Source organism: Aegilops tauschii, chromosome 3 (genome assembly GCF_002575655.3).
Source record: "Aegilops tauschii subsp. strangulata cultivar AL8/78 chromosome 3, Aet v6.0, whole genome shotgun sequence".
In the NCBI taxonomy this organism is placed as follows: domain Eukaryota; kingdom Viridiplantae; phylum Streptophyta; class Magnoliopsida; order Poales; family Poaceae; genus Aegilops; species Aegilops tauschii.
The window spans coordinates 157,755,570-157,774,165 of record NC_053037.3 but is presented as its reverse complement, the minus strand read 5'-3'; the positions used below and the strand labels follow the sequence as shown (position 1 = coordinate 157,774,165).

Sequence of the window (18,596 nt, the reverse complement as noted above, 5' to 3'; positions counted from 1 at the left end):
ACTATTCTGGATAATGTTAGAATTAAATAGATAAATAAATTTGGAAAATTACTAAAACTTTAGAAAAACATAGAAAATAAACCGTACCTCAGATGAAAATGTTTTCTGCGTGAAAGTTGCTCAGAACGATGAGATGAATCTGAATACGCAGCCTGTTCGTCCGCCACACGTCCCTAGCATAGAGAACTCGCAATTTTCCCCCTCCGGTTCATCTGTCCGAAAACACGGAACACCGGGAATACTTTCCCGGATGTTTCCCCCCTTCGCCGGTATCACCTACTACCGCGATTGGGCACCCCCTAGCAACGCTCATTGTCTTGTCATGCATTTGTTTGCATTGTATTTATTGTTTCTTCCCCCTCTTCTCCCGTTAGACACCGAGACTGACGTCGCTGCTGCTGCCCCGTTCGACTAAGGTGTTGACGACCCCTCCTTCTCGGCTGAGCTTCCAGGCAAGCCCCCCCCCCCCCTTGATCACCAGATATCGCCTATTCTTCTCTCTACAGCTTGCATTAGAGTAGTGTAGCATATTACTGCTTTCCGTTAATCCTATCCTGATGCATAGCCTGTCCTTGCTACTACTGTTGTTACCTTTACCTGCAATCCTACATGCTTAGTATAGGATGCTAGTATTCCATCTGTGGCCCTACATTCTTGTCTGTCTGCTGTGCTATACTATCGGGTTGTGATCACTCGGGAGGTGATCACGGGTATATACTATTACTTTATACATGATACATCTGGTGACTAAAGTCGGGTCGGCTAGTGGAGCACCCGCGAGTGATTCACGGATTGGGGGCTGAAAGGACCTTTGTCCCGACGGCCCTCTGGGTGAATCTTTGTGGCGGAGCGACAGGGCAGGTTGAGACCGCCTAGGTGAGAGGTGGGCCTGGCCCTGGTCGGCGTTCGCGGTTACTTCATAGTAACACGCTTAACGAGATCTTGGTATTTGATCTGAGTTGGGTCGTTGACCTTATACGCACTAACCGCCACATGGGACAAGATATGGGCAACCGGCGTCGTGGTATCAGCCGAAGCCTTCGTGACGTCAGCGACTGCGCGGCGCGCGCTGGATTGGACTGGAACGCCTACTCTTGTATAAGGGAGGCTACGTCTGCTTCCGACCGCGTTCGCAACGTGCAGGTGTGCAATGGGCGATGGGCCCAGACCCCTGCGCGCATAGGATTTAGACTGGCGTGCTGACCTCTCTGTTGTGCCTAGGTAGGGCTGCGACGTGTGGATCTTCCAAGGCCGGGCATGACCCAGGAAAGTGTGTCCGATCAAAGGGGATCGAGCGTGTCGGGTAATGTGGTGCACCCCTGCAGGGAAGTTTATCTATTCGAATAGCCGTGATCTTCGGTAACAGGATGACTTGGAATTGTACCTTGACCTTATGACAACTAGAACTGGATACTTAATAAAACACACCCTTCCAAGTGCCAGATATAACACGGTGATTGCTCTCACACAGGGCGACGAGGAGAGGATCGCCGGGTAGGAGTAGGCTATACGATGCTACTTGGTGAACTTACCATCTACTCTCTTCCACATGCTGCAAGATGGAGGTGTCCAGAAGCGTAGTCTTCGACAGGATTAGCTATCCCCCTCTTATTCTGGCATTCTGCAGTTCAGTCCACCGATATGGCCCTTTACACATATACCCATGCATATGTAGTGTAGCTCCTTGCTTGCGAGTACTTTGGATGAGTACTCACGGTTGCTTTTCTCCCTCTTTTCCCCATTTCCCTTCTACCTGGTTGTCGCAACCAGAGGTTGGAGCCCCGGAGCTAGACACCACCGTCGACGACAACCCCTACTAGACTGAGGATGCCTACTGCTACGTGCAGGCCGCTGACGACGACCAGGAGTAGTTTAGGAGGATCCCAGGCAGGAGGCCTGCGCCTCTTTCGTTCTGTATCCCAGTTTGTGCTAGCCTTCTTAAGTCAAACTTGTTTACTTATGTCTGTACTCAGATATTGTTGTTTCCGCTGACTTGTCTATGATCAAGCACTTGTATTCGAGCCCTCGAGGCCCCTGGCTTGTATTATGATGCTTGTATGACTTATTTATGTTTTAGAGTTGTGTTGTGATATCTTCCCGTGAGTCCCTGATCTTGATCGTACACGTTTGCGTGCATGATTAGTGTACGATTGAATTGGGAGCGTTACAAGACTATCCGGCTCTCTTGGCCGTTCGCGGTCTGGGGCTGGATATCCTAGGCCTGTTCCCTCGAGCGCCTGGGGGCTACCACTACCTCTACGTCGCCATCGACAAGTTCACGAAATGGGCAGAGGTGGAGGCCGCCCGCACCATCCCAGCCGGGTCCGCAGTTAAGTTCATCAAGGGCCTCGTGAGCCAGTTCGGGGTCCCTAACCGCATCATCACCGACAACGACTCGCAGTTCACTAGCAATCTCTTCAATACATATTGTGCTAACCTTGGAACGCAGATATGCTATGCCTCAGTGGCACACCCCACGAGCAATGGCCAGGCCGAGCGCGCCAACGCGGAGGTCCTGAGAGGCCTCAAGACCAGGACCTTCAAGAAGAAGCTCGAGGCCTGTGGTAGGGGATGGCACGACGAGCTCTAGTCCGTGCTGTGGTCCATCTGCACCACCGCCACCAAACCAACAGGCGAGACCCCGTTCTTCCTCTTCTACGGAGCTGAAGCAGTTCTCCCCCACGAGGTCAAGCATCACTCCGCGCGGGTCCTAGCGTTCGACGAAGTGCACCAGGACGCCATGCGGGGGATGGACCTCGTACTGGGGGAGGAGCGCCGCCGCCAAGCCTCGCTCCGGGCAGCAAGGTACCAGCAGGGGCTGCGACGGTATCACTGCCGCAGCGTCTGCTCCAGGACGCTCGAGGTGGGCGATCTCATCCTAAGGCGGGTGCTCTCCAGGAAAGGGCTGCATAAGCTCTCACCCATGTGGGAGGGCCCGTTTAGGATTGCCCACGTCTCCAGGCCTGGCGCCGTTCGCCTGGAGACGCAGGACGGGATCCCCATCCAGAACGCCTGGAACATCCAGCACCTTCAGAAGTTCTACCCATGAAGCAAGGACCAGTACCTGTGAAGGTCTCCGCTCGTGACACTCTCACGTAATAATGAGTGGGATTGTACATGCCCCGGAGTCTCTGGAGTGCCGCCCTCGGGCCTCGGGGGCTCCCTCCCACGTCCTAGTGGCAGCATTTAGCTCCGCGCTAGTGAGAAGACTAGACTAGGTGCCGGACGCAGCTGTTCATTTGCTTTCTGTAGTTGGCTCGCCCCTCTTTAATGGAAATTTGAATTCTGGTGTTTCTCGATGGCTTGGTTTGATTCCCCTTTTCTCTCTGTTTCTTCTCTCAGTTCTCTGTTTTGCCCGGCGCTCTCTCTCGCACGCCTTGCGAGGGGGCTGGACAGGTGCATGCATAAGCGCTTCTCCTGGTCCCCACGAGGCACCCTCGTTCGAGCTCACGACCGATGCATCCCTTTTTAAGTCCGTGCCCCACGGGTACCGCGACGTGGTGCACTAGGCCATGACCGGCCACGCCTGGGGCCCTGACCAAGCGAGAGTAAGGGTTTCTTAACGAATTTCTGCAGTATCTCGACGCCTCCCAAGTCCGCAGTAGGGAAGTCTCATCAGGTGCTTGGAGATGCGCGCCTCACGAGGTGGAAACTACTTCAGACACATCAAGCTAAGTTATCCTTACATTCCTACGTAAAGCACTGATACCGCAACACGACTCAGAGGCGATAAACATAGCATAAGGCAAAAAAGCGTTACGGTTCATCATACGCCCCCGCGGGGCCCCATACTTGTTTCTTGCGATGCAGGAAGAAAAGAAAGAAAAACAGGCAAAAGCGACTCCTACGCCCGCGGCTACTCCCGAGAATCAGCTCCCGGCGCTCCCCCAAACTCAGCCAGAGCCTTCCTCGTGCTTCACTGGAGTGCGACAACGGGACGACCCACCACCATCCTCGAAGCGAGCGCGGCGACGGGGCGGTTGGTCGTAGCCGTCGCTGCTAGAGCTTTCGCCAGAGGAGGAGCCGCCGCTGCTGGACGAGTCGCGGCCATCACCAAGGGCGAGCTCGCCCTCGTCCTCGTCCCGGCCGTCGCCAAGGCCGAGCACTTTGTCACCGTCGTTGTCTTCAGTGCAGCACCCAGCACGGCGACCATCTTCCCCGAACACCCTCACGAAGAGGGTCGCGGCACTGTCGTACTTGAAGTGGAGGGTGCACCGCCTGCCCAGACCGCGCGCGCGGGCAAACGTCTGCCAGCCGCGAGCCAGGGCTATGTTGCCCGCGACGAAGATCTCCACCGCGACCCAAGAGGCCTTGCTGCAGCAGCCATCCGCCAGCAGCCAGAGGCCGCCGGGACCCGAAGTCGCCAGCTCACCGGCCAAGGAGCCCGGAAGCTGGAGCCAGGTGCCGGTTGGGTTCTCCGACCACACAACGAACTCCGGCAGCACCTCCGCCGAGTGGAAGCATGGCCGGGGAGGCCTAGCGACCACGGCGCGCCTCCCCTCGTTGACGGGGCCGCCACGCCTCAAGCGGCTTCCACCAGGCAGAGAAGCGCCGCCTCGGACGCCCGGAGCGGCACGGGACCCCGAAGAGACTCGTCCTCGCCCATGAGGAACCACAGCGGGGGTCGCGGCGTGCTTGCGAGGGCGACCCCGCCCCCTCTTGGGCGGGGAAGAGCCGGGCCCCTCTTGGCAAGCCTTCCCTTTCTCCGCGGCCGAGAACCTCTTCGTTGGCGCCATGGGTGTCGCTGCAAGTAGTGAAGCAAGGAGGAAGAAGCAAGAGGAACGGGGGAAGAGATGGGCGACGGGGGCTCCGCCCCCCTCCCCATTTATAGCAGGAGGAGGCCAACCGACGACCCCCACGATCGCAGGTAATGATGGCTTTTCTGCATGCATCAGGGACTCATCAAGTCGGGTAGTTGCCGAGGCAGCGTGGGGAAGCGGAGACGCCCACGTCCCGTCAGTCGCCACATGTCAATCAAGGCCGCAGGCGGTTGGGGCCCGCGGCGCTCCGCACTTGCCCCTTGGCTTCGCCACGAAGCCAAGTCCGAGCGCGCCTTGGGCCCGGGGGCTACTGTCGGCGTCCTGGGAATGGGGGTCCCCAGACTTGCCTGCCTGCGGCCCACGGCGTGGCTCCACTAACGGCCTGGTATGGCCCATCTTCATCAACAAACACTCAAGACCCTCGCGAGGGGCCAAGCCTCGCGAGGCAGACGACACAAGACCTCCTTAGGGGCAGCCTCACTAGGCTAGCTCGTGAGGAGTGGAGAGATCAAGGTGAGGGGCACCTCGTGAGGTTTCCGTGACGTGAGCCGTGACGACCAAGGCCAGGCGGGCGCCAGCAGGCGCAGAGTATTGGTTTCCTCTTTGGTGCTAAAGGAGCAGGTGCAGGCGAGGATTCCCGAGGCATCAGGCAAAGGTTTCCATATCGGTGCAACGAGACCAAGACCAGGAGGACGACAGGACGGAGGTCATCGCGGAGCCCACAATGTCGTCACCACCAGAGCCTTTGGCAGGCGAAGACCACCTTTTGTCAGGATAGCTTGTACTAACTGTCCTCCTTCAAATTGGCCGTTGTGGGATCCCTTCCTGCCTAAACATTTGGAAAGAGGACCAGGGCCTCTATAAATAGGACTAGCCACCACCATAGGAGGTAACTCATCTTGGATCGGATCCATTCCATCCTCACACGCACCAGCTCACCAAGCTCAAGAACACCTCTCCTCAGGAGGTTGTTCTTCCCTTGTACTTGTCCATCCTCAGCCTACAAGGCAATCCACCACACCACACTGGAGTAGGGTATTACACCCACATCGGTGGCCCAAACCAGTATAAACTCTTGTGTCCCTTGTTCCTCGGGTTCGGCGAGCTAGGCTTCGAGATCGCGGTGAGAGTGCAAGCTAGGTGGAGAGAGATCTTCGTGCGCACCCCAGAGTTCGAACCTCAAGGATTTTGCCGGAACCCGTGATCCGACAAACATCGACGCACGTGTGGCGATTTCTTCTTGAAGGCGTAGCCTAGAAGTTGTGTATTTTTTATTTTAATTTTGTCTTATATCATAGGGTTAGTCAATGGCGGAACCAACCTTTCAAAGAGCTCGGGCAAAGTCTATGCATGCATGGTGACGTTGCCCAGTATTTGCATCAGAGCATCAGCAATTAGCATTACTAACCATGTTCTCATAGTATTATTTAATAGAGACTGGTCGGAGCAGCCCGGCAGTCGCCTGGGTTGCCGGAAGCTAGCTCCGCCTCTAGGGTTAATGTCTATCGGGTGGAGCTACTGTCGCGAGGCATTCGGCCTCGAATTTTATTTTTGCCTTTTTCCGAGTCTGGTGTTCGGCTGCTGATTTTTCATTTTTAATAATATATGGCTACATGCATCGAGGCTTTAGAGAAAAAGAACATGTAGTACAATTGTACTTTTTTAGAAAAGAAGGTCATCCCCCGGCCTCTGCATCGGATAGATGCATGCAGCCACTTTATTAAAAAGCCGATAAAACAAAGTCTGGAGTGCAAAGTACTGCTCACAAAAGGAGCCAAGTAAAAATAAAAATTACAAGTCTCAAAGCCGCATCCGGCTTAACGAGGATCCACTAAGGACCAATCCTATGCAGTGATCGCCATCCAAACCGGTTGAAGAAAACCCGAGCTGCCATCTCCCATCGGTTGCACCCAGTAGCCAACTGCTCCCTGGAGGCCGTAGGAGTGAGTAATGACCAAGTACGGATCCATGCCGTAGCCTGGAATATAACCTGTAACGAATTAGTCATAGGTTTTCTGTTAAATTTTTTATCATTCCTACAGTTCCATATAGCCCAAATAAGTGCGCATATTCCAATCCGAATATTACGCGCGAGATGTACATTCACTCCATCAAGCCATGTCCCAAACAACATCTCTATGCTATTAGGAGGTGAAATATTAAAGGCTACATGCACCGATCTCCAAAATAACTTCGCAAGCGGGCAATCAAGAAATAGGTGTTGTATTGTTTCATCCTGATCACAATAGCAACACCTCGAACTACCTACCCATCTCCGCCTGAGTAAGTTATCTTTGGTTAGGATCACTTGTTCTTGGACAAACCACATAAATATCTTAATTCGTAGGGGTACTTTAACTCGCCAAATATGAAGCGATCGCGGGATTGGGCCAGAGTTGATGAGATCTAAGTACATAGACTTGACTGTGAACAAGCCATTATTCGTGAGCTTCCATCTAAAAGAATCCTCCCCATCGGAAAGGTGCACCTCCATTAGCCTCCTCACTAAGTGCAGCCAAGAAGTCCAGCGTTCCCCAACTAGAGATCTCCTGAACTGGATATTCAAGGGTACTGTCTGCATCACCGTTGCCACGTACTCTTCCTTACGTTGAGCAATATGATACAGAGAAGGATACTGGAGAGCTAGCGGCCTATCACCTAACCACGTATCCTCCCAGAACCTTATTGTTGAGCCGTCCCCAACACTAAACTTCACCCTATGGAAGAAAGTATCCTTCACTCGCATGAGTCCCTTCCAAAAGGGTGAATCATTAGGTCTTACAGTAACCTAGGCTAGAGTTTTGGAGTGTAAATACTTGTTGCGTAGAATCTGGGCCCACATTCCTTCGGAATGCAGCGATAATCGGTATAACCACTTACTCAACAAGCATTTATTTTTCACCTCGAGGTTTTCAATCCCAAGACCCCCCTGTTCCTTTGGTCGACAAATAATATCCCATCTTGCCAGACGATATTTTGTCTTAACCTCGTCTGATTGCCAAAAGAATCAAGATCGATAGAAGTCTAATCTCTTGCGTACCCCTTTGGGTACTTCGAAAAAAGACAAGAGGAACATCGGCATACTCGTTAGTACCGAATTAATTAATACTAGCCGTCCTCCATATGACATAAGCTTACCCTTCCAGCAGCTAAGTTTCTTCCGAATCGATCCTCGATACATTTCCATTCTTTATTAGTCAATTTCCTATGATGTATTGGAATGCCAAGATAACTAAAGGGCAGCAATCCCAGTTCACAACCGAACAGTTGCTTGTATTCTTCTTGGTCCTCTTTGGCCCTTCCAAAACAGAAAAGCTCACTTTTGTGGAAATTGATCTTCAACCCCGATAATTGCTCGAAGAGACATAGGATGAGTTTCATGTTACGAGCTTGAGCAAGGTCATGTTCCATAAATAATATTGTGTCATCCGCATATCGTAAGATGGATACCCCCCCCCCCCCCGTCCACGAGATGGGGGGCAATTCCACCAATCAGCCCCTTTTCCTTGGCCCGGCCTATGAGTACTGTCAACATGTCCGCCACAATATTAAACAGTATTGGGGACATTGGGTCACCCTGCCTCAGGCCTTTATGTGTTTGAAAATAATGGCCAATATCATCATTAACCTTTATTCCAACACTGCCTTTCTGGACAAAAGAATCCACCTGATTCGTCCAGGACTCATTGAAACCTTTCATGCGCATAGCTTGCTGTAAAAAAGGCCACTTGACCTTATCGTACGCCTTCTCAAAATCCACTTTGAATATCACTCCATCGAGTTTCTTCGAGTGGATTTCATGTAAGGTTTCATGTAAGACAACTACCCTTCTAGTATGTGTCTTCCAGGCATAAAGGCAGTTTGACTTGGTTGCACCACCGAGTGTGCCACCTTTGTCAGCCTGTTGGTGGCCACTTTCGTAAAGATTTTGAAACTGACATTCAATAAGCATATGGGTCTGAATTGTTCGATGCGGATAGCCTCCTCCTTTTTAGGTAGAAGAGTGATCGTGCCAAAATTCAAATGAAACAGTTGAAGATGCCCATTAAAAAAGATCATGAAACATAGGCATAAGATCATCTTTCACAATATGCCAACATTTCTTATAAAATTCTGCCGGGAACCCATCTGGTCCCGGTGCCTTGTTTGGTTTCATTTGATCTATCGCCTCGAACACCTCCTTCTCAGTAAAAGGAGCAGACAGGATCTCATTCTCCTCTGCTGCAGCTGAGGGATATCTGCCCGTACACTCTCATCTAGAGTCACGGTGTTATCTTTCGGAGGACCAAACAACTGCTTGTAATAGTTGGAGATATAAAGCTTCAAATTCTCGTGTCCAACAACTGTTTCCTCATCCTGTTCTAGCTGAATGATTTTTTTCCTCCTATGCTTGCCATTTGCAATCATATGGAAAAATTGTGTATTGTCATCCCCTTTTACCACCTTAAGAACTTTGGCACGCAATGCCCACTTCATTTCTTCTTCTCTAAGTAACGAACGTAATTTGGCCTCGGCTTCCGACTTGCAAGCTTGCTCAGTCGGGTCCAGCAAATTCGTTTCCACCCGTATATCTAGCGTCTGAATTAACTGGAGCAGCCTCTCCTTCTCTTTTTATAGATCCCACTCTCATTTTTAGCCCAACCCCTCAGGAATTGTCTCAGGTGTCTGATTTTGTTCTGCCAACGTTCCACGCTAGATGTGCCATGCACTGGTTTAGCCCACTCTCTTGCCACCATCTCGATGAAATTCTCTTTTTCGAACCAACTTAATTCAAACGAGAAAATATTTTTATTACCAATATGCGTGGCGCTCCCTGAATCAACTAACAGGGGTGTGTGGTCCGAGATCGCCCGTTGCATCGCGTGCACCGATACTAAGGGGTAGTTCTGTTCCCATTCCACACTCACCAGAACCCTATCGAGCTTCTCGTACGTAGGAGTAGGAAGAGAATTTGCCCAGGTAAATTGTCTTCCTGAGAGTTCAATCTCCCTAAGGTTAAGACTCTCAATGATCATATTGAACATAAAAGACCATCGTCCATCAAAATGATCATTGTTCTTTTCTTCCTTCCTCCTAATGATATTAAAATCACCTCCTGCCAAAATTGGCAATCTTTCATCTCCACAAATCCGTACCAGATCTGCTAAGAACTCCGGCTTAAACTCTGGTTGAGCAGCCCCATATACTGCCACTAAGGCCCAACGGAACCCATCCAATTTGGACCTAACCCTGAACTTCACCGTATATTCTCCTCTTACTATATTTATAACCTCAAGGGTTTCACACTTCACTCCCAAGAGAATCCCACCGGATCGCCCTCTTGGCGGAAGGCAGTGCCAATCAAAGGCAACTCCTGCTGTAAGTGAGCCTAAGAATTGTGGCGTGAAGTTATCTCTACCCGTCTCCAGAAGAGCGATAAACTCTAATTTATCCTCTAAAGTTATTTCTGCAAGGAACCGTTGCTTAGCCAAGTCTGCCAGACCTCTGCTATTCCAAAAGATCCCTTTCATATTTCATCATAGAATTTTTTCTTGAGTTTCACTCTCGCACTCCTACGGACCGCCGACGCTGGATAGACCTTCCTCTTCCAGGGTCGTTTAGGTTTGTTCAATACCGGCATGTCCGCATCAGGAGCCATTACTTCCGGTGACCCCTCCACACTAGATAATGCCTCGCTTGACAGCGTAGTCTCTACCTCTCCTGCCTCCTCATCGACCTCCGATGCAGGCATCATCTCATCACAAAAATTCACAAGTGTGGGGACACTCAAGTTATGAATATCGGCATCATACATGGGTTTAACTGCTGCTAACTGATGTATCAACTCAGAGGCTCTCTCAGCCTCTAGGTCTAAGATGTCATTAACTGAATTAACAATTTCGACCCCATTTGCCCCTAGCGAGATTCCTATGTCATGGGCTCTACTCATAATCTCATGTTCAGAAAAATGCAGAATAGAGCAATGCTTATTAACCGACATACCTGTCTGGGCCTCGACGTCCCTAAGCTTGGCGGCTCTCATCACGCGCCCAAGCTGAAAGTCATCGGCGTCCGGCTGACCCTGAACCCGAGCACTGACACGCCTGCCAGAAAGTGCCGGGTCCGGGTGGCCGCCAACGCGGTCACCTCCTCGGTGGACCGCGAGCCCTGCAACACCTCCTCGGTGGACCGCGAGCCCTGCAGCGCCTCCGCAGGGCCGTCCGCCGTGCCGTGACCACACGAATGGGGAGTCGGTGACCTGACGCCTCCAGGACCCCCTCCCCCCCGGCAGGACCCATGGTCGGCCGGCGCCCTCCTGACGAGGCCGGTGAAGATCGCACCTGAGGTGATCTCGCGGCCGAGTCCAGAGCCACCTGCCCTGGAACTGCCAACAGCGAAGACCCCTCAGGCACCCCCCCCCCTGCGGTATGCGGGCGCAAACTAGGGCTCGGGACACGCCTGTGCCACAAGTCCACGCGCGCGGGGCGACTCGTCAGCAACCCGCGTTGGAGTCAAGCAAGCACGGGCCCCCGACGCACAGCCGTCCACCTGCTGATCCGTCACCGGTAGTGACGCCGCCATGTGTTCCTGCCCAGCTGCTGTCTTGCTAGTCGGAGTCGAGGCACGCGCCACTCCTGGCAAGGCCGGTCCACACTTCGGCGACAAGACAAGTGGCTCCGTCGGAATGGGTGGCAAATCGTGCTCAGCAGCATCATCACTATCGACACGATCACTCCACAGTGGAGGCGGTGCGGAGTTCGGCGTCCCAAAGGACCCAAACCTCAGAGTTTGAACTGGTGGGGACTGTTTTCGGTAAAAATGAAAAAGAAAGAGAGAAAACAGAAACTGCAAACGCCAATCTCACTTGTCTCATGCACGAAGGTTTCTACTGTATGCTCGTCCAACTTGATGAATCGGTACGTGTGACCGTGTCAGCGTTTAGTCAGTCACAAGGCAAGCCGCCAAAAGCATCAGACGCATACGCCAACAACGAACAGACACGAGTCGGAGATGCCCTCGGCAAGGCTGCGGTGCCGGTGCCGGTGCCGCGCAGCAAATAGAATTCGTTATCCCTGGTTCACATGCAGCCAAGCCGGCCAATGGCCTCCTCTCACTCTCACCCCCACCCCCACCCCCAGCTCTGAGCTCCCTCCAACTTCACATGATCTTCTAGTGTGATCTCACTCTCACACACATTGAGTTGCGCCCAGCCCCTGCCTCTCTGCTCTTGCTGTCCCAGCCAAGCCACTCACTCTCACATTTGCACATTCTCATGGCGGCAGCGGCGAACCAAGACAAGCAGCGGCGGCAGCTCATCCTTGCTATCTTTCTCCTCGTCTTGGCCTCCCAGAGTTGGCGCTGCTGCTCTGCAGGTTACGGTAGTGGGCAGGAAGCTGATAGGGTGGTCTTCCTCCCCGGTCAGCCAAGGAGCCCGCAGGTCTCTCAGTTCGCCGGGCATGTCACCGTGAACAAGCGGAATGGGAGGGCGCTCTTCTACTGGTTCTTCCAGGCTCAGTCACAGCCCTCGCACAAGCCTCTCCTGCTCTGGCTCAATGGAGGTTTCTTACTTTGCACTTATTCACTTGTCTGTTCTCTCTCTTTTATTTTACCTCACTTTCAGGAAATGTTTTGTAGAGATTATCTTGTGTTCCTCGCGGTTCAGTAATAATTCGGTTGCTACTTGGGGTGAAAAATAAACAACTTTTTTGTTCCCTGCACATGCATGCAGGACCAGGCTGCTCATCAGTTGGATACGGAGCTGCTTCTGAGCTAGGACCTCTCACGGTGAGCAGATTTGCAGCAGGGCTCGAGTTCAACAAGTTTGCATGGAACAAAGGTGTTGCAGCTTGCAAGCATTGCACTTGTGCTAACTTATTATGAATTTATGATTATCCCAACGGTACTACCTACGTAAAAAAAAATCTGAATATTGGTATTGTTCTCGATTGACTCTTGCCAGAAGCCAACTTGCTCTTCGTGGAGTCTCCTGTTGGGGTTGGCTTCTCCTACACCAACACATCCTCTGACCTCACCAACCTCAATGATGATTTTGTAGGTAACTGAGTATTCTTTTCGGGAAGTGTGCTTGCTTTTCATAACTGTTTGAGGCGTTTTGAAATGTTCATCAATTTCTATTTTCTCTTTTGTATAGCTGAGGATACATATAATTTCCTGATTAATTGGTTCAAGAGGTTTCCGCAGTACAAGGACCAGGAGTTCTATATCTCAGGAGAGAGCTATGCAGGTAAATGTTTACATCAACAAGACACTTTTCTTCAGGCCTTGATTTCCAGAGTTGATCTTAGTAACCTGCAAACTTAAATTTTCAATATAGTTGTCCTACATATCTGACAAAGTCATAAAAATTAATAAGTCGACCTGGCCTTTCAAATTAGGTTCTTTACCAATTCCTATTTATTTTTGTGTAATCCATAAATCATTAAATTTAAATTAATTGGGCAATAACTGATGTTAAAGCATACTCCCTCCGTCCCAACTATAATAGCGGTTTTGACACTTTTTGAGCGTTTTTGACACTACACTAGTGTTAAAAACGCTCTTATATTTTGGGACGGAGGGAGTAGATGGGAAATGTTGGTGAGAACATTTTAAAATATTAATCCTGGCAAGTCATGATGCTTCTGTAGTTCAGAGGAAACTTAATGGTGGATACTATGATCATCTCATTTTCCCCACCAATTCCTGCCTACCTTCTTTTTGGCCATTTTAGTGTTCGTTTGACCCGCTTTTGTCTAATTTTGTGACTCATTTTCAACAACATATTATCAAATAAGCACACAGCACAACACGGTTCAGCAACCTCAGATTGGGCCCTATGTGTCTTGTAACCTGGGAAAAACAGAGGTTTTGTTGGAAGTACCATACCATGGAAACAAAGCAAAGTGAATAATATTTTGGTGGCATGGCCCTTTAGATTGGTTCTGGTATTCCTGACATATCAAATGGTCATATCAGACCTTTGTGATATTTCTGCAATTCCTTTTTGTATACCACTGACGAAGAATTTTAAATTTTATACAGGTCATTATGTGCCACAACTAGCTGACCTTGTCTATGAGAGGAACAAAGATAAGAAGGCCAACACATACATCAACTTTAAAGGGTTCATTGTGAGTATATAATTTGATAGCTTCAGTTGTTTATATTGCTGGTTTGGCCAGTGGCCTTGTTCATTCTTGTTTGAAAATGGGATGACATAGTTTATTCTTTTTTAGAGTTGATAACTTTGAAATAATTCATGTATTTCCTGGGATGATTTACATGAAAAACATTGCATACTTATTTCTGTGAAAATTAAAACAATCCTGGGATTTGTTAACCTTCTGATGAACTTCCCTTTTTTTTTATAAATGTATATATTGCCTAGGTTTCCTGTGGATAGTTTGAAATTTTATAACATCATAACATTTATATTGGCCCAATGTAGGTTGGCAATCCATTAACTGATGATTACTATGACTCGAAGGGACTGGCCGAATATGCTTGGAGCCATGCAGTTGTATCAGATGAAGTTTACGATCGCATAAAAAAGGATTGTGATTTTAGAGCCTCAAACTGGACCGATGATTGCAACAAAGCCATGAACACCATCTATGGACAGTACCAGTTGATCGACATATACAACATTTATGCGCCCAAGTGCAATCTTGGACAAACATCAGCAGCATCCGTTGTTGATAAAGCACTCGAATATAGTGACCATGTAAGGGACAGACAGTTTAAATTAGAACTTCTGCTTCTGAATTTCTAAGTATGTTAATTTCTTTGGCATGGTAGGAACCTTTCAGGAGGAGAATTAGGTTGTTCTCGGGATATGATGAGTGCTACTCATCTTATGCTCAAGAGTACTTCAATAAGGCAGATGTGCAAAGGGCACTTCATGCAAATGTCAATGGGATGTTGCCTGGGAAATGGCAAGTTTGCAGGTGATTTCTGCAGACCTTTTCTTTTTTTATCTATGAAGTTTTAATCTAGTAGTTACAACTCTGAGTTGAATTATATCATGGGACATAGTTTAAAATAAGCGTTGCAATGGTTATATAGTTTTGATGTGATTCTACTTTGTGTCATTAACATTCTATCCAGGGACTCCAAACAAATGTCAAATGGACACTACCGACTCAAATTCGGGAAATGCTCAAAAGAGATCATTTTACACGTGGAGAAGAAATTGAGCATGTTAATATGAATTTGACTTATTTACATTTTCATTTACCATGCAGTGACTCCATTCTGAAGTCGTACAACTTTTCGGTACTTTCCATTCTACCAATATACTCCAAGCTCATCAAAGCAGGACTGAGAGTCTGGCTCTACAGGTGTATTTCTGCACCTTGTACCCTACCACCATGTGTCAGTTCTCATATGCATTCAAAGTAGACATTATTTGTTACTTCCATATACTGATATTATCCTCCCAAATTACTTTCGGTAAGACGGTGACCTTAAAACACAATTTTGCTGTTCTCTGATGGCTTAAAAATCTTACAATAGATGTTCTTTTCATTGGCATGTTAGAATAGGTGCTATGTTGGTGTTTCGGAATCGGCAGTGACCTATATAATTTTGTGGATGCAGTGGAGATGCGGATGGCAGGGTCCCAGTGATCGGGTCACGATATTGTGTGGAAGCACTTGGCTTGCCTATCAAGTCACAGTGGCAACCATGGTACCTGAACAAACAGGTCAGAAATTCTGAACAATCAAGTGAACATTCTCTGGGGCTACAATGATACTGCTAGTTAAGTTAGTTTATGAACGGAATCTAGACTCCACTGGCCCTGACGAGAGAGACATTTGCACTGTAGGTTGCTGGAAGATTTGTGGAGTACCATGGTATGACCATGGTGACAATAAGAGGGGCTGGCCACTTGGTACCCCTCAACAAGCCCACAGAAGGGATAGCGCTGATCGACACATTCCTTCTTGGTAAACAGCTTCCTACACACCGATGACGGTTAAATTTGGGATCAGGTGAAATCTACCTATGACCCAAAATGAGTTCAAGGAGAGTTTATGTAGGAAGCATAACATAATGCATAATTTCCTCAAACATGGGAATGTTCTGATATGAGGGCTGATCCTTTCCGTGGATGAGTCTGTCTTAAAAAATGTTGATGTCCCTTTTAGAGATGCTTGGTAAATTTTGCATTGATCAGCTGGACATGTATTGATTAAATTGAGCTAGCGTTCAAGAAATGACAGGTGCACATGCTAATCTTTTTTAACGGTCAAGGCTTAAAGTTATCTCCTCAAAAGTAAATTAAATCATTATGAATCACTGTAAAGGTCACCCCATTAGTTGAAAAGTTTTTTTGAACCACTTACCATACACAGGTAGTCGGTACAGAGTTCATATCGAGCATGTACATGGAAGTTAATTTTATGGCAGTCGAAAGAGGGTAACTACGTATGTGCCATAGCCAATTCAGCTTATGACATTTTGGCAATCTAAATTTGTCTTTCTCAGATAATAGCCACATGTAAATGATTTTCTTTTCAAAACAGATGCATAAGATTTGCCTCGTCCATTAATTAAGAAAGGAATAGAATTTGGTTTAAACATGCACATGACGACATATGCCCCTTAGTACAAAAATCATCATTCTCCTGGTATTATGTTCCCTAGTTTCTTGGCTCCCGCGGTGACCCAAAGTTCCGCATCATGTTTGATGTTGTTGAGAAGGATTGGAGGGGCGCTTTTATGTCAGAAGACATGGGCATTCCGTTCATTCCAAACGGTCCGGGAAATAAACATTGTGAGGGAGGCCATAGCTAGCCTTTCTATTGGGGATGCACTTGGCAGACAAATTGACCCACCACTCCATGAGGGATCGCTCCAAATGCCAAGAGGCGGTACCAATGGACCCAAGGTGAAACCACTCATTTGCCAAATTCCATAGCCTAATAGTGAAGCGGCACTTCAAGAAAAAGTGCATCCCAGATTCCTTTCCCCTCTTGCATAGAGGGCAAAGATCACAATTTGATCACCCACGCTTGGTCAATCCATTGATCCAAATCCTATCTTGAATGGCTAGCCAGCAAAAACAGGAAACATTCCCCAAACCTTCAGCAAGACCTGCCCCGTACCCCCCCGCGTCGCCTCCCCGAGCGAGGCGACCGGGGCGGCCTCCTCTCCCCGCTCCGTCCAAAGCTCCCCGCGCCTCCCCCTTGCGTGGCCGGCGGTGGCGGCCTTTTCCTTTCCCTGTCGCGGACGCCCGGCTTGGGTGGATCTGCTCCGACGACGGTGCGGCTCGGCGACGGCGTTCCAGTCCTGGTCGGGTGGCGGCGAAGCGGTGGTGTGGCCCCTTGGCGGCTGAATGCGGGAGCTGGCCGGCGGCCCCCTACAGGCTCACATCTGGACCCTTTGGGCCCAATCTGGGTTAGTGCGGGCCGGTTTGGATTCCACCGGGTCGCTTCCGGCTAGCCTGGCGAGCTCCTTGCGAGGGGGGGGCGGCTACTGTGATGTGTCGGCTGCACCGCGGCGGCGGGAGCTTCACGGGCCCGATCTGGGCCTGGCGGGGTAGTTGGCCTGGTGTGCTCCTGCTGCTACATTTGGTCTGCTATCGCCTGAGCCCGTGGAGGTTGTTCCCTCCCACGCGACTGCGGTACTGTCGGCCCCTGTCTACGGTTGCTTCGTTTAGGTCCGGTCGGCCTCCCAGCGTTTGCCATGGTGAGGCATCGGTGGTGTCCTCAAGACTATACTGGCGCATGTTGGTGGGCGGCAAGCATGGTGGAGCCGACGGTTGGTCCTGGGTGGTGGGTGTGAGGGGCCGGGAGAAATCTTTGTCGGGTTTTGCCGGCACCGACGCGATGACGACTGGGGCGCCGCCATCCTTCTTGAAGGGCGTCGGGTGTACCTCTCCCCCACTCCCCTCCGTGTGTGTACCAGGAGAAATCCTAGGATCCGTTCGGGCGGCAGCGTCGTCGTCGCAGTCCTTCTTGAAGGTATTGCTTGGTAAGCAGCAATTCAGAAGCATAGGAGCGTGGTGGCATTCTTCGGAGCACGCCGCGGTTGCGGAATACCGTCGCTTTCATCGATAGGATGTTGTTGGCATTTTTTTCTCTTGTTTTTCTTTTGGGCGTGATTGTACTATTTGCCCCAGCGATGATCGAACAGTTGTATCGGGTGGTTGCTATATTAATATAGAGGGGCGAAAGCCTATTTCGAGAGGCAGCAAAAAATCTTGACCTTTGGAGGAGCCCAATCCTTCCAAACCATATGATCCATAGAAGAGTGGATGATCCCCAAAAATTCCACCGCTTAAGCGGAGGCCGCCGAGTCTTGTCCATTAGCCGTGTGTGAATGGTGCCATGGATGAGAATGAAAACAATGGGCCAATGATGGCACTGGAGTGGAAGCAAACGATGACGAAGAGAAATCAAGCGATGGAGGCAATGATATTTGAGAGTGCTATGTATTCATATATGCACTTTTGTTTGTAGTTGTGATGCAGTATGCTTGTGGTTTGAATTTGAAGTTGATTAGTGAATTTGAACTTGAAGTTGATATATTGTTTCATTATATGTTTTGTTTGATCATGGATTGTATGCGATTATAGAGCAAGAGAAGAAGGTAAAAAAAGAATTGGCCTCCGGTTTTACATCATCTATTGAAGTGCCAGGAGTCACGATGACAAAAACGTCAGGAATGAAGTGTATGGTGCCCTAATAACGCCAGGACTGGAGTGCTTCATGCCACACGTGTTACACTTATCATTTGAACAGAAAAAAATGATATTTTCAGCAGAGAAGTAACAAGGAAAGAAAAATAACTACAGGAGATTCGAAAGAAAAGAATCCACAGGAAGAAAAATGTCCTTTTCTCCGGTGACCG

The 18,596-nt window shown here is 49.5% G+C and overlaps 1 protein-coding gene across 1 annotated transcript; it reads left to right on the top strand.

Moving 5' to 3' along the window:
* The first annotated feature begins 11,874 nt into the window (after window positions 1-11,874).
* LOC109776653 (serine carboxypeptidase-like 26) lies at window positions 11,875-15,987 on the top strand. Its single transcript, XM_020335311.4, has 10 exons — window positions 11,875-12,298; window positions 12,469-12,576; window positions 12,700-12,795; window positions 12,892-12,984; window positions 13,782-13,870; window positions 14,188-14,463; window positions 14,538-14,686; window positions 14,984-15,079; window positions 15,339-15,444; window positions 15,568-15,987. The coding sequence occupies exons 1-10, from the start codon at window positions 12,013-12,015 to the stop codon at window positions 15,712-15,714; spliced, it is 1,446 nt and encodes a 481-aa protein (XP_020190900.1). The 5' UTR covers window positions 11,875-12,012; the 3' UTR covers window positions 15,715-15,987.
* Window positions 15,988-18,596: the final 2,609 nt, after the last annotated feature.